This window comes from Thalassophryne amazonica, chromosome 17 (assembly GCF_902500255.1).
Source record: "Thalassophryne amazonica chromosome 17, fThaAma1.1, whole genome shotgun sequence".
Classification (NCBI taxonomy): Eukaryota; Metazoa; Chordata; class Actinopteri; order Batrachoidiformes; family Batrachoididae; genus Thalassophryne; species Thalassophryne amazonica.
Genome location: NC_047119.1, coordinates 66434250 through 66458229, shown reverse-complemented (window position 1 = coordinate 66458229; position 23980 = coordinate 66434250). Strand labels below are relative to the sequence as shown.

At 43.6% G+C, this 23980-nt stretch overlaps 2 protein-coding genes and 1 pseudogene across 2 annotated transcripts; all 3 read right to left on the bottom strand.

Moving 5' to 3' along the window:
* Positions 1–567: 567 nt before the first annotated feature.
* The window catches only part of LOC117529131, a 46590-nt pseudogene continuing 23177 nt past the window's right edge, over positions 568–23980 (bottom strand).
* LOC117529003 (histone H1-like) lies at positions 1528–2202 on the bottom strand. Its single transcript, XM_034191696.1, has one exon. The coding sequence runs from the start codon at positions 2119–2121 to the stop codon at positions 1528–1530; it is 594 nt and encodes a 197-aa protein (XP_034047587.1). The 5' UTR covers positions 2122–2202.
* Positions 7986–8414, bottom strand: LOC117529016 (histone H2B-like). Its single transcript, XM_034191709.1, has one exon. It carries the CDS (start codon positions 8412–8414, stop codon positions 8040–8042), a length of 375 nt encoding a protein of 124 aa, XP_034047600.1. The 3' UTR covers positions 7986–8039.

The following is a 23980-nucleotide window of genomic DNA, read 5'->3' as shown; positions in this document are numbered from 1 at the left end:
GATTAATTTCTTTAAAAATACATTTAATGACCATATTCAGCTTCCATAGTGTACATAAGAGAGTTGAAGAAGAACAGAGACCACGTTTTGAAATGACAACTGAATAATAATAATAATCAAACTAATGCTGCAGGATATAGATACGAATAATACAATTTGGTAAAAAATGAAGCGCCTTGGGGCAACTGTTTGTTGTGATTTGGCGCTATATAAATAAAATTGATTTGATTTTGATTTTTGATACTCACACGGTGGGCATGGCTAACAACCAAGGACTCATCATGTGGTTGTCTGCTTCCCTCCTCTGAAGCCGCACATCAGTTCAACTCGAACAAACAACCCAATGTTGAGCCTCACTTCCAAAAGTAAACAAATAATCACATAGTTAAGTTATATCTGAACAGCCAGCGTCGCAGCAACGCTCACCGAGCGATCTTTTTGTGCTTGGTTTACATCTTTGTATTAAAATAACTCATATATACATACACACACGGGAACACTCTTGTGTCTCATTGTGGTGGCTCTTAAAAGAGCCGTTTTGTGCGGTTATGGTTCTCTCAGCACACTTTAAGCCCTCTCTCCTCTGATCCGGCGAGCCAGCTGAATGTCTTTGGGCATGATGGTGACCCTCTTGGTGTGGATGGTGCACAGATTGGTGTCCTCAAACAGGCCGACCAGATAAGCCTCACTGGCCTCCTGCAGAGCCATCACAGCGCTACTCTGGAAACGCAGATCAGCCTTGAAATCCTGAGCGATTTCCCTCACCAGGCGCTGGAAGGGCAGCTTGCGAATCAGCAGCTCGGTGGATTTCTGGTAGCTATGAATCTCTCTGAGGGCCACGGTACCGGGCCTGTAGCGGTGAGGCTCTTTTACGCCGCCGGTGGCAGGAGCGCTCTTACGGGCTGCTTTAGTGGCGAGCTGCTTCCTTGGCGCCTTGCCACCGGTTGATTTACGAGCCGTCTGTTTCGTTCTTGCCATTTTTTACAGATCCTCTTCTTGGTGCAAGAGAAAATGTTTTCTTCAGAGCGCACACCGGCCTTATAAAGGCACCGCCGTAGCGGCACCAGAGGTGAATGGTCCAAGAAAAGGGAGCGCTGTCGCTGATTGGACAAGAGCAATTGGAATCTTTCAACGTATCAGTCACAAATACAAATCGAGTCATCAATGTAAAAACATAAAATATGCATAGAAAGCCATCCATAAATGCACTTTGACTTATTTTACGCATACCTTTATTTATTGTAATTGTTGATAATATGTAGAAGCCTTCTATGGCTATTTTTCAATGAGTAATAACGCCAGTGTTTGTGGTTTTGTGGCCCACTGTGACTAGTCAAACAGCAAGCCTTTACAAAGGTGGTGCTTACATTTTTACATACAAGCATAGATTTTGTGTAATCGGACAAAATTTTTCTATATTAATTTTGCTAGTACGGGTTTATGATGTGGCTCAAATTACACAGGAAACACTCTTTCAGTAATGTGGGTGGCTCTTAAAAGAGCCTTTTGTAGGACATGACTGACAGCTCACTTTTTCTTGGGCGCTGCCTTCTTAGTTTTGGGTTTGACGGCCTTCTTTGCTGGAGCTTTCTTGGCTGCAGCGGGCTTTTTCGTGGCCTTCTTCGGACTCTTGGATGTCTTCTTTGGACTCTTGGCTGCTTTCTTTGCCACTACAGGCTTCTTCACCTTCTTCTGGGACTTCTTAGCGGCGGTGGGCTTCTTTGTTGCTGCAACTTTCTTGGGTTTCTTGGCTGCTGCTGGTTTCTTGGCGGCGGCCTTCTTAGCTTTGGGAGCACTTTTCTTGGCAGCCGGTTTCGACTTGGTGTCTTTGCACAATTTGAATGAGCCTGACGCCCCGGAGCCCTTGGTCTGGACAAGCTTGCCTTTCGTCACTAGACTCTTGACGGCCACCTTGACACGAGTATTGTTTTTCTTGACGTCGTAGCCGCCGGCAGCCAGAGCGTTTTTGAGGGCAGCTAAAGACACACCTTTCCGCTCCTTGGACGCCGTCACAGTTTGAATGATGAGGTCGCTAACGCTGGGGCCCACCTTCTCGGCTTTGGCAGCCTTCTTCTTGGGAGCCTTAGCCGGAGCAGCGGCAGCTGGAGCTTCTTCTGCCATTTGTCTTCTCTGAACGTTGCAAAGCACAAGGAGAGTTTGACGGACTGTTGGAGATTCCGGAACAGGAGGCTGTACTTGAAGCCTGCATGAGAATCGTGGAGACTCAATCCATACCACCGCTTCTCGCTGCAGTCTGATTTGTCAGATTATTTGTGTTTTCTCTCTGACAATAAATGGGTGAAATTCCCAACTGGACCAACATGTATGTACAATAACCAAACGGAAGTGACAGCGGAGCAGTGTCTGTGCATGTGCACGTTGTGTTGGGCTCGGAAGCTTTTCCGAGATATCCCCCATTTCAGCCCGATTTGCAGTTGTAGCCCATGTTTTTCTGTCAAAACCTATATTAATCATCTCCTTGGAAGAAAAAAAAGCCATTTTGACCAAATGAACAATTTTTGTTTTTCAGCCGAATAAGTGTCTGGACTGGACAGATATGCAGACAGATACTCGCAATTTCAGGCCGATTTCCTGTATGATGCATTGCTGTGGATCTACTGGATGTCGTTCACACCACTGAAAAAAAAATTACAGAATAAGTGTGTGAATAAGTTACGAGTAACTGGAAACCAACTTAACTCTGTCTTGACTGTCAATAACCAATCAGCACATGTTTGTCAGAACATTTGAATCTCCTACAGTTGGCAGTATTATTAGGCAAAATGTGCCTGTGGTTTTAAAATAAAGTAATCTCAGTGATATGTTGAGTGTCTACACTGTAGACAATACAGTGTTTGTGTGTTTACATGATACAGACATAGTAGAGGAATATGAATGTTGAGAAATAAAACTGACCAATGAGCCTTATGTAAATGACGTGGAATAGCACCAACAAAGACTTTGGATGCTGTAGCTCCTCTGAAAAAGAGAGCCTTAAATCAGAAGTGCCTGACTCCGTGGTATAACTTACAAACTCGCAGCTTAAAGCAGATAACCCGTAAGTTGGAGAGGAAATGGCGTCTCACTAATTTAGAAGATCTTCACTTAGCCTGGAAAAAGAGTCTGTTGCTCTATAAAAAAGCCCTTCGTAAAGCTAGGACATCTTACTACTCATCACTAATTGAAGAAAATAAGAACAACCCCAGGTTTCTTTTCAGGACTGTAGTCAGGCTGACAAAGAGTCAGGGCTCTACTGAGCCGAGTATTCCTTTAACTTTAACTAGTAATGACTTCATGACTTTCTTTGCTAAATTTTAAGTATTAGACAAAAAATTACTCATAACCATCCCAAAGACATATCGTTCTCTTTGGCTGCTTTCAGTGATGCCGGTATTTGGTTAGACTCTTTCTCTCCGATTGTTCTGTCTGAGTTATTTTCATTAGTTACTTCCTCCAAACCATCAACATGTCTATTAGACCCCATTCCTACCAGGCTGCTCAAGGAAGCCCTACCATTATTTAATGCTTCGATCTTAAATATGATCAATCTATCTTTATTAGTTGGCTATGTACCACAGGCTTTTAAAGTGGCAGTAATTAAACCATTACTTAAAAAGCCATCACTTGACCCAGCTATCTTAGCTAATTACAGACCAATCTCCAACCTTCCTTTTCTCTCAAAAATTCTTGAAAGGGTAGTTGTAAAACAGCTAACTGATCATCTGCAGAGGAATGGTCTATTTGAAGAGTTTCAGTCAGGTTTTAGAATTCATCATAGTACAGAAACAGCATTAGTGAAGGTTACAAATGATCTTCTTATGGCCTCAGACAGTGGACTCATCTCTGTGCTTGTTCTGTTAGACCTCAGTGCTGCTTTTGATACTGTTGACCATAAAATTTTATTACAGAGATTAGAGCATGCCATAGGTATTAAAGGCACTGCGCTGCGGTGGTTTGAATCATATTTATCTAATAGATTACAATTTGTTCATGTAAATGGGGAATCTTCTTCACAGACTAAAGTTAATTATGGAGTTCCACAAGGTTCTGTGCTAGGACCAATTTTATTCACTTTATACATGCTTCCCTTAGGCAGTATTATTAGACAGCATTGCTTAAATTTCATTGTTATGCAGATGAAAGTTATGCAGATTAAGTTATTGTACTTGGCCCCACAAATCTTAGAAACATGGTGTCTAACCAGATGCTTACTCTGGATGGCATTACCCTGACCTCTAGTAATACTGTGAGAAATCTTGGAGTCATTTTTGATCAGGATATGTCCTTCAATGCGCATATTAAACAAATATGTAGGACTGCTTTTTGCATTTGCGCAATATCTCCAAAATTAGAAAGGTCTTGTCTCAGAGTGATGCTGAAAAACTAATTCATGCATTTATTTCCTCTAGGCTGGACTATTGTAATTCATTATTATCAGGTTGTCCTAAAAGTTCCCTGAAAAGCCTTCAGTTAATTCAAAATGCTGCAGCTAGAGTACTGACAGGGACTAGAAGGAGAGAGCATATCTCACCCATATTGGCCTCTCTTCATTGGCTTCCTGTTAATTCTAGAATAGAATTTAAAATTCTTCTTCTTACTTATAAGGTTTTGAATAATCAGGTCCCATCTTATCTTAGGGACCTCGTAGTACCATATCACCCCAATAGAGCGCTTCGCTCTCAGACTGCAGGCTTACTTGTAGTTCCTAGGGTTTGTAAGAGTAGAATGGGAGGCAGAGCCTTCAGCTTTCAGGCTCCTCTCCTGTGGAACCAGCTCCCAATTCAGATCAGGGAGACAGACACCCTCTCTACTTTTAAGATTAGGCTTAAAACTTTCCTTTTTGCTAAAGCTTATAGTTAGGGCTGGATCAGGTGACCCTGAACCATCCCTTAGTTATGCTGCTATAGACGTAGACTGCTGGGGGGTTCCCATGATGCACTGTTTCTTTCTCTTTTTGCTCTGTATGCACCACTCTGCATTTAATCATTAGTGATCGATCTCTGCTCCCCTCCACAGCATGTCTTTTTCCTGGTTCTCTCCCTCAGCCCCAACCAGTCCCAGCAGAAGACTGCCCCTCCCTGAGCCTGGTTCTGCTGGAGGTTTCTTCCTGTTAAAAGGGAGTTTTTCCTTCCCACTGTCGCCAAGTGCTTGCTCACAGGGGGTCGTTTTGACCGTTGGGGTTTTTCTGTAATTATTGTATGGCTTTGCCTTACAATATAAAGCGCCTTGGGGCAACTGTTTGTTGTGATTTGGCGCTATATAAATAAAATTGATTGATTGATTGATTGATTTTTACTGCTTTCACGTGTCCAGATTACATCATTCCAAATCCTTACTCATGTTTATTACCTTGACTGGCTGCAATAATTATGTGACAGTCTGAGAGACATATGACATATGTTGTTGTGGTCAAACAATTACACCAGAAGGTGTGCGTGTGCACATTTGTTTAAATAAATAAATAAATATTTGCCAAAGTCCAAATGACAGCTGGGCAATGTTACACAGCCTTCTACACCATTCATAGCTTTTTTCCCCCAGAGTTTTGACTGGGTTGCTGGAGGTTTCTTCCTGTTAAAAGGGAGTTTTTCCTTCCCACTGTAGCCAAGTGCTTGCTCACAGGGGGTCGTTTTGACCGTTGGGGTTTTACATAATTATTGTATGGCCTTGCCTTACAATATAAAGCGCCTTGGGGCAACTGTTTGTTGTGATTTGGCGCTATATAAAAAAAATTGATTGATTGATTGATTGGGTTTTGAACAGAGGATCCTCTGTTCTGAATGGTTTATGGACCATTCACAGAAAAAAAAGACTATTCATAGACAAGGACCATTAATAGACATATGAAGAACCAGTCATTATTTATTCAAACACAGCATTGTCACAGGTGATGATTGTGGACTGGTTGAGGGCAGGTCATGCAGGGATATTCCATGGTGTGAGCTCCAGCTCCATAATGATTTTTATGTCTGGTGCAGGTCTCTTTTTAAAAGTGACAATTCCTTTAACATGTGTGTGCTGCTATTGGTGCTGACGAACCATGGCCGCCATTAGATTGGTCATCTGGGTCATCTGACCTGCTCCACTCAGTGTTGTTCGACAGGCGCAGCGCATTTAATCCATCGTAACTCCCTTAATACGAAACTGATTTTTACACATTTTTTTCTGCATACATCTGACATATAGCTATGATACAGGACAAATGGTATGTCATATTTTAATATTCATATTGGTAATAGTAATAGGATATTCTGATATAGCCTAGACTGTAGACAGGTATTTTGCAAACACTTTGAACACACACGATACATACACTCAACAAAAATATAAACGCAACACTTTTGGTTTTGCTCCCATTTTATATGAGATGAACTCAAAGATCTAAAACTTTTTCCACATACACAATATCACCATTTCTCTCAAATATTGTTCACAAACCAGTCTAAATCTGTGATAGTGAGCACTTCTCCTTTGCTGAGATAATCCATCCCACCTCACAGGTGTGCCATATCAAGATGCTGATTAAACACCATGATTAGTGCACAGGTGTGCCTTAGACTGCCCACAATAAAAGGCCGCTCTGAAAGGTGCAGTTTTATCACACAGCACAATGCCACAGATGTCGCAAGATTTGAGGGAGCGTGCAGTTGGCATGCTGACAGCAGGAATGTCAACCAGAGCTGTTGCTTGTGTATTGAATGTTCATTTCTCTACCATAAGCCGTCTCCAAAGTCGTTTCAGAGAATTTGGCAGTACATCCAACCAGCCTCACAACCGCAGACCACGTGTAACCACACCAGCCCAGGACCTCCACATCCAGCATGTTCACCTCCACGATCATCTGAGACCAGCCACTCGGACAGCTGCTGAAACAATCGGTTTGCATAACCAAAGCATTTCTGCACAAACTGTCAGAAACCGTCTCAGGGAAGCTCATCTGCATGCTCGTCGTCCTCATCGGGGTCTCGACCTGTTCGTCGTCGTAACCGACTTGAGTGGGCAAATGCTCACATTCGCTGGCGTTTGGCATGTTGGAGAGGTGTTCTCTACACGGATGATGCGAAGGAGATGTGTTGCACTGCATGAGGCAAATGGTGGTCACACCAGATACTGACTGGTATCCCCCCCCAATAAAACAAAACTGCACCTTTCAGAGTGGCCTTTTATTGTGGGCAGTCTAAGGCACACCTGTGCACTAATCATGGTGTCTAATCAGCATCTTGGTATGGCACACCTGTGAGGTGGGATGGATTATCTCAGCAAAGGAGAAGTGCTCACTATCACAGATTTCATCTGGTTTGTGAAAAATATTTGAGGGAAATGGTGATATTGTGTATGTGGAAAAAGTTTTAGATCTTTGAGTTCATCTCATACAAAATGGGAGCAAAACCAAAAGTGTTGCGTTTATATTTTTGTTGAGTGTATATAGAAACACCAATATATGATAAAGAAGCAGATAGTGGCAGTAAAGTCAACTATTTTAGTCATTTGAAGAGACAAAATATGATTAGACTATTAATAAATATTTATATATAAACAAAATGAATACATATTTGTATGTAAAACATTATAGATGTAAGTTATAACACAGGTGTGATCTCTCATATGTATGACTTGACGTCATTCAGTAAATCTGAGTGGTCTGTTTTTTTGTCTATGAATCGTCTGGTTACTGGTCTGAAGCCCAACAAGTTACCACTACATTTCCTCATCCCAAACTTTGCAATACTGGCTCACTGTTTATTATTCTTTTTGGCAAATATTGATATTTTTCTGTTGCACTATTTTATCTTTACACACCAACTTCACAATTCTTTTATCAGTATGTGCCGATGCTGTGGACATCACATTACACGGTTGCCAAAAATTGTAACATATGTAATGTGTTTGTATTGATATCCAACATTACGTATGAGAGAAAAATACTAAAGACGAACTAAAACTACTGTTTGTCTACAACATATAGAATGTTTGCACTTTTGCAGACGTGTGTGGCTCTTAAAAGAGCCGTTGGTTTGATGGTGAAGGCGCACATCAGTTCACTTGGAGCTGGTGTACTTGGTCACAGCCTTGGTGCCCTCGGACACGGCGTGCTTGGCCAGTTCACCGGGCAACAGGAGGCGCACGGCGGTCTGAATCTCCCTGGATGTGATGGTGGAGCGCTTGTTGTAGTGAGCCAGACGGGACGCCTCGGCAGCAATGCGCTCAAAGATGTCGTTGACGAACGAGTTCATGATGCTCATGGCCTTGGAAGAAACGCCCGTGTCGGGATGGACCTGTTTAAGCACTTTGTACACGTAGATGGCGTAACTCTCCTTCCTACTCCTCTTTCTCTTCTTACCTCCTTTACCGGCCGTTTTGGTTACCGCTGTGTTGGAACCTTTTTTGGGTGCTGACTTCACTGATTTGGGCATGGTCCTCCACTCTGTATTTACACGAGAGGAATTGAGAGTTCGACTCCGAGAACGGCTCATTTAAAGATATGGCATGCAAATTTAACTGTGGGACTCCCCGTGTGTGATTGGTGGACGGCGTTAGGGGCGGAAACATTGCTGTGGCGCTCGTTCTCATGAGCTTTTGTCCAGACCGCAGTCGCCACAGAAGGATGAGGGTCAGATGCACACAGCAAACGTTTTTTTTTCCCCACACGTTGCAATCATCGCACATTACTGTCAGGACGTTTGTTAATCGATAATAGAGCAACATAAGACATAACAACAAAGGACATAAGAGTTACTCATTTAATGTTTAAAAAAATATTAAAACCAAATTGTACTCAATCCTGCTGTGATAACTGTGTTACCATACAATCAAAGGAGATGAACTCTTTCATAGGACAGTGGGCGGCTCTTAAAAGAGCCTTTGTGTTGTCATTAAAGACACTGAAGCGGTTTAACCACCGAAGCCGTACAGGGTCCTTCCCTGTCTCTTCAGAGCGTACACCACATCCATGGCGGTCACAGTCTTCCTCTTGGCGTGTTCAGTGTAGGTGACGGCATCACGGATCACGTTCTCCAGAAACACCTTCAACACACCGCGAGTCTCCTCGTAGATAAGACCAGAAATCCGCTTGACGCCGCCGCGACGAGCCAGACGGCGGATGGCGGGTTTGGTGATTCCCTGGATGTTATCACGAAGAACTTTACGGTGCCGCTTAGCGCCTCCCTTTCCGAGTCCTTTGCCGCCCTTTCCCCTTCCACTCATCGTATCTAATGGTAAAAATAACCCTCAACTGATGATGTCGTTCAGATGTCCATGTCCTTTAAAACACATCTGCGGACGTAAGTGAAGACAGGGGCGGGGCTATTTTCTTCTCGCCGCCACTGGTTGGTGGTTGTTCTTTGGAGCTGATGCGCCACTTGCTGGACAAACATATCAATCAATCAATCAATTTTTTATATAGCGCCAAATCACATCAAACAGTTGCCCCACCTCATTTTTTGGACACCACTCAGACAGCCAGCAATTCAAGGAGAACATGCTGCTAAACATGTCACTCCCGGTCCGATTGGGGAGGGGCCCAGAGAAAACTACAGAGTCCGACATTGTTTTCACATATACCACATATATGTGGACCCATTTCACATATTTCATCCTGTGAAATGGGTCCACAAGAAATACCATCCATCCATCCATTTTCTTCCGCTTTATCTGGAGTCGGGTCGCGGGGGCAGCAGCTCAAGCAAAGCCGCCCAGACCTCCCAATCCACACACACCTCCCCCAGCTCCTCCGGGGGAACCCCAAGGCGTTCCCAAGCCAGCCGAGAGATGTAATCCTTACAGCGTGTCCTGGATTTTCCCCGAGGCCTCCTCCCAATGGGACGTGCCCGGAACACCTCTCCAGCGAGGCTTAAATACAGACCTGAATGTGTTGCTGATAGTGTGTGCCTTTTGAAGGATATTGCTTGTAACTGCTGACTTACCTCACCTCTTCTATCCTTCGCAGAGAGTCGGTTTGTCGTGTCCACCTGGGGGGTGTTTGGCGGTAAAAGTGAGTCCAGAAGCGCCGGGCCTCAATCCTTTTGGGCGCTGGAGAGCGTGCCAGCCTTCACTCCACCAGACTGACGCTGTTTTAGTTTGTACACGTTGTTATGCACCAAAGGGTGGAAGAAATAAATTGTTTTGTTATTGGAACCGCTTTCTGGTTATTTTAGCGCTGAGTTCCGTCAGACGCAGGTCCGCTCCTCAACCCGCGTCGACACATAACAAGTACTGTTACATCATTAGGGGAGGTGTTGGTCTAGTGGTTAAGCTGTTGGGCTTGAGATCAGAGGATCCTTGGATCAAATCCCAGCCTGACTGGAAAATCACTATGGGCCCTTGGGCAAAGTCCTTAATCCCCTATTTGCTCCTGGTGTGTAGTGAGCGCCTTGTATGGCAGCACCCTGACATCGCGTGAATGTGAGGCATTATTGTAAAGTGCTTTGAGCGTCTGATGCAGATGGAAAAGTGCTATATAAATACAGTCCATTTATCATTTACATCATCAGCATACACAAACATTAATATTTTTCTTATTATACATTAATAATTAATATATTCTTGTTCATGTACCTTAACTAAGTCACCGAATTTTTTTTTTTTACATTTTTGAGAATCTCAAACACTGAACCCTGTCCGTGTCTACCAGCATCAACCCAGACAGAGCACCAAAAACGCTTTTTATCCCTGATTTTACTGAGTGCAGGACACCAGTGTGGTTTAGGTTTAAAAACATTTTAGGAACAGACCCAGCCTCCTTAGAGGTACATATGTCACTATTTTCACTTTTTCAAACAAAGTGAAAATAGTGCAACAGCATAACTGCAAGTTGCTTTCAAATCCCAGCCTGACCGGAAAATCACTAAGGGCTCTTGGGCAAGGTCCTTAATCCCCTAGTTGCTCCTGGTTTGTAGTGGGCACCTTTCATAGCAGCAGCCTAACATCGAGGTGAATGTGAGGCATTTGATGTGTAAAGCGCTTTGAGCATCTGACACAAATGGATAAGAGCTATATAAATGCAGTCCATTTAGCCATTTCCATCCCTTTTGCAAAATCAACTACCATCTGTCCATCCACATTCCTGTCCTTGATACCGTATCTACCCATTACTTCCTCATCACCTCTATTCCCTTCACCAACATGCCCACTGAAGTCTGCTCCTATCACCACTCTTTCATGCTTGGTCTCACTCTCCACCACCTCATCTAACTCACTCCAGAAGTCTTCTTTCTCCTTCATCTCACAACCTACCTGTGGGGCATATGCACTGATGATATTCATCGTCACCCCTTCAATTTCCATCTTCACACTCATCACCCTGTTAGACACTCGCTTAACCTCCAACACTGTTATGTGGGCCGCTGAAGAGGAGGTACTGCTGGCCCACCACCACCAGTCGGCGCCCTGCTTGGAGTGCGGGCTTCAAGCATGAGAGGGCGCCAGAGCTATTGGAAGTGACAGCTGTCACCTGTCAACCTCACCAGCTGTCTCTCATTAACCTCCTTACAAGAAGCGGATCACAACTCCACCTCCTCGCCGAGAAATCATCTACCACAAAGGTAATTTCTCTGCTGACTTATCGATTGTCTAAACTTTGTTCTGTGTGCAGCCGCATTCCTGTGGTGATCCAGAAGAGGGACCAACAGGAGCTGCACGAGAGAAACGTATCTGGAGGTGGAGGTTTTCCCTCCCAGAGACTTTGAGTGTAAAGGTTGCTGGGTGTGAGGACTCACACTCACCTCCTTCTGTTTCTTCTTTGCCAGCAGTACCAGGGCCAACAACGGAGGACAGAGACCACCTGGGGATTCAGGACTTGGCGGCTCCGGTGTTCTTCAGGCCGTTGGTGGTGGAAGCGGTGTGGGCCCCGGCTCCTCGTTCATCAGAGGTCTCCTATCTTCGAGCCTGCCCACCATCCTCTTGTATACAATTGGCACCTGTTATTTCTGTTTGTATTCCGTTGTGTACTTTTGCAACATTAAATTGTTACTCCTTTTCTTATCCATTGTCCGTTCACTTGCGCCCCCTGTTGTGGGTCCGTGTTACGACACCTTCCCAACAAACACACTCTTAACATACTCTTCCTTTAAAATGACCCAACTGTTATGTGGGCCGCTGAAGAGGAGGTACTGCTGGCCCACCACCACCAGTTGGCGCCCTGCTTGGAGTGCGGGCTTCAAGCATGAGAGGGCGCCAGAGCTATTGGAAGTGACAGCTGTCACCTGTCAACCTCACCAGCTGTCTCTCATTAACCTCCTTACAAGAAGCGGATCACAACTCCACCTCCTCGCCGAGAAATCATCTACCACAAAGGTAATCTTCTCTGCTGTGATTATCGATTGACTAAACTTTGTTCTGTGTGCAGCCGCATTCCTGTGGTGATCCAGAAGAGGGACCAACAGGAGCTGCACGAGAGAAACGTATCTGGAGGTGGAGGTTTTCCCTCCCAGAGACTTTGAGTGTAAAGGTTGCTGAGTGTGAGGACTCACACTCACCTCCTTCTGTGTCTTCTTTGCCAGCAGTACCAGGGCCAACAACGGAGGACAGAGACCACCTGGGGATTCAGGACTTGGCGGCTCCGGTGTTCTTCAGGCCGTTGGTGGTGGAAGCGGTGTGGGCCCCGGCTCCTCGTTCATCAGAGGTCTCCTATCTTCGAGCCTGCCCACTGTCCTCTTGTATACAATTGGCACCTGTAATTTCTGTTTGTATTCCGTTGTGTACTTTCGCAACATTAAATTGTTACTCCTTTTCTTATCCATTGTCCGTTCACTTGCGCCCCCTGTTGTGGGTCCGTGTTACGACACCTTCCCAACACCAACACCATTACTCTTCCTGTCCTCACCATGGTACAACAACTCAAACCTGCCTATGCTTCTGCTCTTACTTCCCTTCCACCTGGTCTCTTGCACACACAATATGCCTACATTTCTCCTCTCCATCATGTCACTTTGAATCTTGAGCCTATAAGATTCAAGCTTCTCTACTATGGAAACCACCTGGACAACTGAAAGCCTTCACAGAAACATTGTGTCAGTGTACAACTGTAACAGAGCCCAGGAGTCACTGTGCATATACAACCCCTGGCAAAAATTATGGAATCACCGGCCTCGGAGGATGTTCATTCAGTTGTTTCATTTTGTAGAAAAAAAAGCAGATCACAGACATGACACAAAACTAAAGTCATTTCAAATGGCAACTTTCTGGCTTTAAGAAACACTATAAGAAATCAAGAAAAAAATATTATGGCAGTCAGTAACGGTTACTTTTTTTTACCAAGCAGAGGAAAAAAATATGGAATCACTCAATTCTGAGGAAAAAATTATGGAATCACCCTGTAAATTTTCATCCTCAAAACTAACACCTGCATCAAATCAGATCTGCTCGTTGACATTGACCCTACGTGTCTTCTTGCAAGGAATGTTTTCGCAGTTTTTGCTCTATGGCAAGATGCATTATCATCTTGAAAAATGATTTCATCATCCCCAAACATCCTTTCAATTGTCCAAAATATCAACGTAAACTTGTGCATTTATTGATGATGTAATGACAGCCATCTCCCCAGTGCCTTTACCTGACATGCAACCCCATATCATCAATGACTGTGGAAATTTACATGTTCTCTTCAGGCAGTCATCTTTATAAATCTCATTGGAACGGCACCAAACAAAAGTTCCAGCATCATCACCTTGCCCAGTGCAGATTCGAGATTCATCACTGAATATGACTTTCATCCCGTCATCCACAGTCCACAATTGTACGTACAATTTCTCTCCATGAATTGTGGGTCATTTGAGCGTCTTTGTAGTTTTCTGTCTTGATGCTTTGATGTCTTCCTTGGTCTACCAGTATGTTTGCCTTTAACAACCTTCTCATGTTGTTTGTATTTGGTCCAGAGTTTAGACACAGCTGACTGTGAACAACCAACATCTTTTGCAGCATTGCGTGATGATTTACTCTCTTTTAAGAGTTTGATAATCTCTCCTTTGTTTCAATTGACATATCTTGTGTTGGAGCCATGATTCATGTCAGTCCACTTGGTGCAACAGCTCTCCAAGGTGTGATCACTCCTTTTTAGATGCAGACTAACAAGCAGATCTGATATGATGCAGGTGTTAGTTTTGGGGATGAAAATTTACAAGGTGATTCCATAATTTTTTCCTCAGAATTGAGTGATTCCATATTTTTTTCCTCTGCTTGGTCTAAAAAAGTAACCGTTACTGACTGCCACAATCTTTTTTCTTGATTTCTTATAGTGTTTCTTAAAGCCAGAAAGTTGCCATTTGAAATGACTTTAGTTTTGTGTCATGTCTGTGATCTGCTTATTTTCTACAAAATTAAACAACTGAATGAACATCCTCCGAGGCCGGTGATTCCATAATTTTTGCCAGGGGTTGTATATGCACAGTGACTCCTGGGCTCTGTTACAGTTGCACACTGACACAATGTTTCTGTGAAGGCTTTCAGTTGTAATTTTTGCCAGGGGTTGTAGTAGTCAACAGGCCTCTGTGGCCACTCAGGCCAGAGCCAGGGATTTTGGCTGACTAGTCAGAGCATCCGCCTTCCAAGCCGGAGATCATGAGCTCATGTCCCGAGGGGAGTGAGTGGGAAGAGTCAAAACAAAACCATGTAGAGCAAGCCGCTACGCAACATTCCCACGTTAAACAAACTGATGCACAGGTGTCTCTGGATCAATCCTGGATGTAAATAACCCATCCGGGAATTGATCAAGACAATCTTCCTCACCACCAAGGGATTGCCATGACAGATGTTCCACTTGGAAAATGTTGTTCAATTCTTTAGCTGGACTGTTTTTAATTTGGGGGTGACCACAGTGCATCCTGGATCAATCAATCAATCAATCAATTTTTTTATATAGCGCCAAATCACAACAAACAGTTGCCCCAAGGCGCTTTATATTGTAAGGCAAGGCCATACAATAATTATGTAAAACCCCAACGGTCAAAACGACCCCCTGTGAGCAAGCACTTGGCTACAGTGGGAAGGAAAAACTCCCTTTTAACAGGAAGAAACCTCCAGCAGAACCAGGCTCAGGGAGGGGCAGTCTTCTGCTGGGACTGGTTGGGGCTGAGGGAGAGAACCAGGAAAAAGACATGCTGTGGAGGGGAGCAGAGATCGATCACTAATGATTAAATGCAGAGTGGTGCATACAGAGCAAAAAGAGAAAGAAACAGTGCATCATGGGAACCCCCCAGCAGTCTACGTCTATAGCAGCATAACTAAGGGATGGTTCAGGGTCACCTGATCCAGCCCTAACTATAAGCTTTAGCAAAAAGGAAAGTTTTAAGCCTAATCTTAAAAGTAGAGAGGGTGTCTGTCTCCCTGATCTGAATTGGGAGCTGGTTCCACAGGAGAGGAGCCTGAAAGCTGAAGGCTCTGCCTCCCATTCTACTCTTACAAACCCTAGGAACTACAAGTAAGCCTGCAGTCTGAGAGCGAAGCGCTCTATTGGGGTGATATGGTACTACGAGGTCCCTAAGATAAGATGGGACCTGATTATTCAAAACCTTATAAGTAAGAAGAAGAATTTTAAATTCTATTCTAGAATTAACAGGAAGCCAATGAAGAGAGGCCAATATGGGTGAGATATGCTCTCTCCTTCTAGTCCCCGTCAGTACTCTAGCTGCAGCATTTTGAATTAACTGAAGGCTTTTTAGGGAACTTTTAGGACAACCTGATAATAATGAATTACAATAGTCCAGCCTAGAGGAAATAAATGCATGAATTAGTTTTTCAGCATCACTCTGAGACAAGACCTTTCTGATTTTAGAGATATTGCGTAAATGCAAAAAGGCAGTCCTACATATTTGTTTAATATGCGCTTTGAATGACATATCCTGATCAAAAATGACTCCAAGATTTCTCACAGTATTACTAGAGGTCAGGGTAATGCCATCCAGAGTAAGGATCTGGTTAGACACCATGTTTCTAAGATTTGTGGGGCCAAGTACAATAACTTCAGTTTTATCTGAGTTTAAAAGCAGGAAATTAGAGGTCATCCATGTCTTTATGTCTGTAAGACAATCCTGCAGTTTAGCTAATTGGTGTGTGTCCTCTGGCTTCATGGATAGATAAAGCTGGGTATCATCTGCGTAACAATGAAAATTTAAGCAATACCGTCTAATAATACTGCCTAAGGGAAGCATGTATAAAGTGAATAAAATTGGTCCTAGCACAGAACCTTGTGGAACTCCATAATTAACTTTAGTCTGTGAAGAAGATTCCCCATTTACATGAACAAATTGTAATCTATTAGACAAATATGATTCAAACCACCGCAGCGCAGTGCCTTTAATACCTATGGCATGCTCTAATCTCTGTAATAAAATTTTATGGTCAACAGTATCAAAAGCAGCACTGAGGTCTAACAGAACAAGCACAGAGATGAGTCCACTGTCCGAGGCCATAAGAAGATCATTTGTAACCTTCACTAATGCTGTTTCTGTACTATGATGAATTCTAAAACCTGACTGAAACTCTTCAAATAGACCATTCCTCTGCAGATGATCAGTTAGCTGTTTTACAACTACCCTTTCAAGAATTTTTGAGAGAAAAGGAAGGTTGGAGATTGGCCTATAATTAGCTAAGATAGCTGGGTCAAGTGATGGCTTTTTAAGTAATGGTTTAATTACTGCCACCTTAAAAGCCTGTGGTACATAGCCAACTAACAAAGATAGATTGATCATATTTAAGATCGAAGCATTAAATAATGGTAGGGCTTCCTTGAGCAGCCTGGTAGGAATGGGGTCTAATAAACATGTTGATGGTTTGGATGAAGTAACTAATGGATGGATCCACATGTTGATTTGGCACAGATGGAGTTTGCACTCCAAATGTACATGGAGACTGGAGCACAGGTAGCATTGATTCCAGGACTTGGAAGGTATTCCCTTCTTGAAATATTTGACAAAAATCATTCTGCTACTAGCCTATAAAATTGTTCAGACTATCACCTCCCTACAGAGCTGACCTAATTAAACCCTACACACTGGCCCAGGCTTTGCATTCTCAAGGTGTAGGACTACTTTGTGTCCCTAGAGTGAATAAAAAATCTGTGTGTCACAGAGCTTTCTCTTATCGTGCCCCTGTTCTGTGGAATGATCTCCCTGCATCAATAAAACAGATTGTTTGGAGACTTTCAAGTCCAGACTTAAGACGCACTTATTTTCCCTTTTGTATGGCTAGCATACTGGCATAGTATGTTTCTATGCTTTTCACTCTTTTTATTAATTTTATTAGGAAACAGAGCGTGCCGCGACCTCAAGTTTATCTAAATTCTGGGTCTTTTAGTGAAGCTTAGGGCTAGTGGCCAGCGATTACCTTAGTATTTCCTGTTTTTCTTGTTGTTTAATGCTGACAAATTATACTGTATTTCTTGTCTTTCTGATGCCTGATCCTGTTCTTTCTCTCTGTTTAAGGTGCAGCTCCATCCAGAGATGGGTGTGGTATTTGTGCTTGGAGACCCTCCTGTCCTGTGCACCAATAGCATTTTCTGTATATTCGTTTGTGAATTGTTTTGTAATTTGTGTCTGTATCATGACACGAGCAGAGGGCCACCCCTTTGAGTCTAGTCTGCTTGAGGTTTCTTCCTCAGAGGGAGTTTTTCCTTACCACTGTTGCTCTAGGGGTTGGCAAGGTTAGACCTTACTTGTGTGAAGCGCCTTGAGGCAACCTTGTTGTGATTTGGTGCTATATAAATGAAAATAAATTGAAAATAAATTGAATTGAAATGTCAGTCAGCTCTCTCCCTTTACCAGTCACACTACCAACATTCAATGTCCCTATACTCTCATTTCCACCCTTCTAGTTTTCCTCTTCTCCTGCTGTCTGTGGACACGTTCTCCTCCTCTTTTTCTTCTTCGCCCAGCAGTAGCCCAGTTTCCGCAGGCACCCTGTTGGGCAACAGCACAGGTGGCAGATGTTGTTAATCCGGGCCATGACCAATCCAGAATGGAAATTTGATTCTTCGTCTGCATTGTTGAGTTGGCTTGTTTTACGCCGGATGCTCTTCCTGACACAACCCTCCTCATTTATCCGGCTTGGGATCAGCACTCAGAGTGTACTGGCTGCACACCCCATGTGGCTTCATTCATTCATATTTGGGAACACAGCTAATGATAAACATTATCCAATTGTATGTGTGAGTGTCAGTGAATAAACCAAACTATCTGCAATGCAATGGTTAGTATATTCAGGCCGTATGATGTGCACAGTGCATGCAGTCAACAACAGTAAACAAAGTGGGGTGACTTCACTCGCTGCCCTGCAGTTACACACTGCCGTCTGTGCTCACATACTCCGAAAACTTCACATACTTAAACGTAACAGTATTTCAGGTAACAGTAACATTTTATTTCACATTTAAAGGGGGTGCAATTTGTAAAAAACTGGTATTTCTTGTGGACCCATTTCAAAGGACCAAATATACCAAATTTTTACACAAAAACCATTTATATGCTTTTAATATTCCTCATTTTTCAACAAACATAAAAGCCAGACATTTAATGATGCTGTCAAATTATTATTTAAAAATGACCTAATAGATTGAAACAGAGTTTGACAGGGTGGAAAAAAGTTTTAAAAGGGGATACATTTATTGTTCAAGCACTCAGTGGTTAGTTACCCAGCAGAAGACTTTAATAAAAGTACTGCAAAAGATTTCTGTGTTTATAACATTGACTGCCACGATGTGGCGCCTGTGTGCTTATTTTCTCATGCTCTGTATTAATTGAATGTCTTTATTTATTCTTATTATACCTTTCATCAGAGATTATACAAATTGAACAGAATAAAAAAAAAGTAGGACAATCTTCAGGAAAAACTCAAACCATCAGGTAGATGGTTGAGACTTGGACAGTTGGATGCTGAAATGGGAAAATTACTCAAAAACACAAGCCGGCAGTGGAATGAATAAAACAGGCCAAAGTGAAGCTAATGGAACGACCTGACCTCAACCCTATAAAAATATCTGAACTCTGCTTTAAAATCAGGTCTGTATGAAGAAACCAACTCAATTAATCAAACTGTCAAACCTTCCACCAGGATGCTGCTGGAGGCTGTGGGTGTCTGAAGATGAAACTCGCCAATTAACATTCATGTATAATTTGATTTAATAAATCAAAATAAATAAAACTTCTACACCAAATTCTGTGGATTATTTTGTACAATTATTATACTTCACAAAAAGCTTTAAAAAAAAATCAGTGTCTCATTGCAGTGGCTCTTAAAAGAGCCGTTTTGTGTGGTTATGGTTCTCTCAGCACACTTTAAGCCCTCTCTCCTCTGATCCGACGAGCCAGCTGAATGTCTTTGGGCATGATGGTGACCCTCTTGGTGTGGATGGTGCACAGATTGGTGTCCTCAAACAGGCCGACCAGATAAGCCTCACTGGCCTCCTGCAGAGCCATCACAGCGCTACTCTGGAAACGCAGATCAGTCTTGAAATCCTGAGCGATTTCCCTCACCAGGCGCTGGAAGGGCAGCTTGCGGATCAGCAGCTCGGTGGATTTCTGGTAGCGACGAATCTCTCTGAGGGCCACGGTACCGGGTCTGTAGCGGTGAGGTTTTTTACGCCGCCGGTAGCAGGAGCGCTCTTACGGGCTGCTTTAGTGGCGAGCTGCTTCCTTGGCGCCTTGGCACCTTGCCACCGGTTGATTTACGAGCCATCTGCTTGGTTCTTGCCATGTTTTGCCAACAGTCTTCTTTACACTAAAGAGAAAATACTTTTGGTCGTCTAAGCGCACAGCGGCCTTATAAAGGCAATGACATAGCCGCACCCGAGGTGACTGGTCCAAAAAAGGGAGCGCTGTCGCTGAATGGACAAGAGCAATTTGAAGCTTTCAGTGTGCTTTTAAGCAATCACAAATACAAATCGAGTCATCAATGTAAAAACACAAATATGCATAGAAAAACCATCCATAAATGCACTTTGACTTATTTTACACATACCTGTATTTATTATAAGTGTTGATAATATGTGGAAGCCTTCTCTGGATATATTTCAAAGGGTAATAACGCCTGTGTTTGTGGCTGACTGTGACTCATCAATCAGCAATCCTTTAATAAAAAGGTGGCGCTTACAACTTTTTTTCCTGGCTTCCCAAAAAAGGGAAAAAAGCCTTCTCCTTGGGAGCCTTAGCCGGAGCGGCGGCAGCTGGAGCTTCTTCTGCCATTTGTCTTCTCTGAACGTTGCAAAGAACAAGGTGAGTTTGACGGACTGTTGGAGATTCCTTCTTCTTCTTTTTCTTCTTGGTTATCGGCAGGCTAGGCACGGTCAATGCATTGCTGCCCCCCTCAGGTCATAAGACACAGAACACCTATTAAATGTCATTGAGATAGACACAGCACCCCTATATTTTCCAATACAAGCCAGAGTTTTTTAAAAAACAAACCACCAAATTCGCTCTCTCCTTTGAGGAGGCTCCATGCCCCAGTAATGTCCTCAAAGAAAAGGTACTACGACCCAGATCTGCCAAACCTCGAAACATGACCCTTCTGACCTATGGCAGATAACCCGTAAGTTGGAGAGGAAATGGCGTCTCACTAATTTCGAAGATCTTCACTTAGCCAGGAAAAAGAGTCTGTTGCTCTATAAAAAAGCCCTCCGTAAAGCTAGGACATCTTTCTACTCATCACTAATTGAAGAAAATAAGAACAACCCCAGGTTTCTTTTCAGCACTGTAGCCAGGCTGACAAAGAGTCAGAGCTCTATTGAGCTGAGTATTCCATTAACTTTAACTAGTAATGACTTCATGACTTTCTTTGCTAACAAAATTTTAACTATTAGAGAAAAAATTACTCATAACCATCCCAAAGATGTATCGTTATCTTTGGCTGCTTTCAGTGATGCCGGTATTTGGTTAGACTCTTTCTCTCCGATTGTTCTGTCTGAGTTATTTTCATTAGTTACTTCATCCAAACCATCAACATGTTTATTAGACCCCATTCCTACCAGGCTGCTCAAGGAAGCCCTACCATTATTTAATGCTTCACACTAAAGTTAATTATGGAGTTCCACAAGGTTCTGTGCTAGGACCAATTTTATTCACTTTATACATGCTTCCCTTAGGCAGTATTATTAGACGGTATTGTTTAAATTTTCATTGTTACGCAGATGATACCCAGCTTTATCTATCCATGAAGCCAGAGGACACACACCAATTAGCTAAACTGCAGGATTGTCTTACAGACATAAAGACATGGATGACCTCTAATTTCCTGCTTTTAAACTCAGATAAAACTGAAGTTATTGTACTTGGCCCCACAAATCTTAGAAACATGGTGTCTAATCAGATCCTTACTCTGGATGGCATTACCCTGACCTCTAGTAATACTGTGAGAAATCTTGGAGTCATTTTTGATCAGGATATGTCATTCAAAGCGCATATTAATCAAATATGTAGGACTGCTTTTTTGCATTTACGCAATATCTCTAAAATTAGAAAGGTCTTGTCTCAGAGTGATGCTGAAAAACTAATTCATGCATTTATTTCCTCTAGGCTGGACTATTGTAATTTATTATTATCAGGTTGTCCTAAAAGTTCCCTAAAAAGCCTTCAGTTAATTCAAAATGCTGCAGCTAGAGTACTAACGGGGACTAGAAGGAGAGAGCATATCTCACCCATATTGGCCTCTCTTCATTGGCTTCCTGTTAACTCTAGAATAGAATTTAAAATTCTTCTTCTTACTTATAAGGTTTTGAATAATCAGGTCCCATCTTATCTTAGGGACCTCGTAGTACCATATCACCCCAATAGAGCGCTTCGCTCTCAGACTGCAGGCTTACTTGTAGTTCCTAGGGTTTGTAAGAGTAGAATGGGAGGCAGAGCCTTCAGCTTTCAGGCTCCTCTCCTGTGGAACCAGCTCCCAATTCAGATCAGGGAGACAGACACCCTCTCTACTTTTAAGATTAGGCTTAAAACTTTCCTTTTTGCTAAAGCTTATAGTTAGGGCTGGATCAGGTGACCCTGAACCATCCCTTAGTTATGCTGCTATAGACGTAGACTGCTGGGGGGTTCCCACGATGCACTGTTTCTTTCTCTTTTGCTCTGTATGCACCACTCTGCATTTAATCATTAGTGATCGATCTCTGCTCCCCTCCACAGCATGTCTTTTTCCTGGTTCTCTCCCTCAGCCCCAACCAGTCCCAGCAGAGGACTGCCCCTCCCTGGGCCTGGTTCTGCTGGAGGTTTCTTCCTGTTAAAAGGGAGTTTTTCCTTCCCGCTGTAGCCAAGTGCTTGCTCACAGGGGGTCGTTTTGACCGTTGGGGTTTTACATAATTATTGTATGGCCTTGCCTTACAATATAAGGCGCCTTGGGGCAACTGTTTGTTGTGATTTGGCGCTATATAAAAAAAAAATTGATTGATTGAATTGATATGCTGGATCCACCTCAGCAACCCCCAAGACCCTTTATGCGGCCTCGACAACAGTTCTAACCACATCAGAATTATTCCTTGCCACTTTTACCCCACTAAGGACTTCCACAATGAAGGCTAAAAAACTGACAGAGTTCACCAGCACTGACCCTTGAGGCGCAGATGGCATAGTTGCAGGCCCACACTGCTCCAACCACACCTGTCCTCCAGTGCCACTGCACTTTGCAATGCGCCTAACAGCGTCCGCGTATGATAATCCCACATTTACTTCCCTATAATCCTGTACTTTCAATGCTGTTTTAAAGTGCTCACACTCCCTGTTGCCAGCAACATGGCCTCCCCCACAGCTCCCACACTTCGGCCCCACCACTGTGCATTCCGAGAACCCATGGTCTCCCCCACATTTACCACATCTCCGAGCCCCCCGACAGACTATAGCAACATGACCATACTGCTGACACTTAAAGCATCTAAGCGGTGGCCTTCTATATGGCTGCAATCTAAAAGCAAGACATCCCAGGAACACTCTGTCTGGCAGCGCATCTTCCTGAAAGGTCAGAACAACAGTAATTGTATCTCTCCTCATCACGTCTTTGAAAACCTTTATTCAAGAAGCTGCAATCACTTTGGCCCCCTCTGCACCTTTAACTAGATCATCCATTGTCATCTCCAAAGACACTCTGTACACGGCTCCTTTCAAAGCATCACCTTTAGCACCAGGGACAAAACTCTCAATCTGCTTACCACAGACCGACTCCAAAGAAAGAGCCTTCGCCGCCTGTACCGCAGATCTACAAACGATCAATAACTTCCCATCAGCCAAGATACGTGCACTTTCCACCTCTCCTAATTCAACCTTCAACGTTTTAGCAAGCCCAATAGGATTAAACGAACTGAAAGTAAGCCGCTCATTCTTCAGTCTGAAAATAACTTCCTTATGTGAGTCCATTCTCAGGACTTTAGGAGCGCCCCCTTTGCCCTCCAGTCCTGGCTCCTGAGATGAACTGCTACTCTTACTTTTCCATTTCCTCCCTGACTTGACCCGAGAGCTCCCTCCTCCCTCGTCATCAGTCTCCATGAAAACACACACGCCACCACAATCCCAGTCAAGCCGCTAGCTAACACCACCGGGGGCCAACAACCAGACAGGCGTAGCTGCTGCTATGTGCCCCGACTGCCTACCACAAACCAGCTAACTCCTCCCTAGTCTTCAGGGGAGTACCCGTGAGGGGTTCTTATGCACCACAGCCCGTAAAACCCGGCAAGGCAACCGTAAAACGGCGACCCACCTGTGGCTTTGGAGTGCTCCCAAGCTAATGCTTCACCCACTTTCCTCCCCACACTACAACCCCCAGCGAGTTCCAAAAGGTAAAATGCTCTTATGCCTACCAGGGACACTGCGGCCAGCCAGCCTACCTCCCCCGACCAGTTTGTCTTCTCCAAAGCTCTCCCGTCGGACACCACGCTCCTGCTGTCTTCCGGATCCTGACTGCCAACCAAGTCCCGGATAGTACTACACCGACATCTACTGCCTGTTGGAGATTCTGAAGCAGGAGGCTGTACGTGAAGCCTGCATGAGAACCGTGGAGACTCAATCCATCCCGCCGC

What these genes read in the sequence shown, in the direction of transcription:
- LOC117529003 (XM_034191696.1), bottom strand. Translation starts at nt 2,121, where the DNA reads ATGGCAGAAGAAGCTCCAGCTGCCGCTGCTCCGGCTAAGGCTCCCAAG.
- LOC117529016 (XM_034191709.1), bottom strand. Translation starts at nt 8,414, where the DNA reads ATGCCCAAATCAGTGAAGTCAGCACCCAAAAAAGGTTCCAACACAGCG.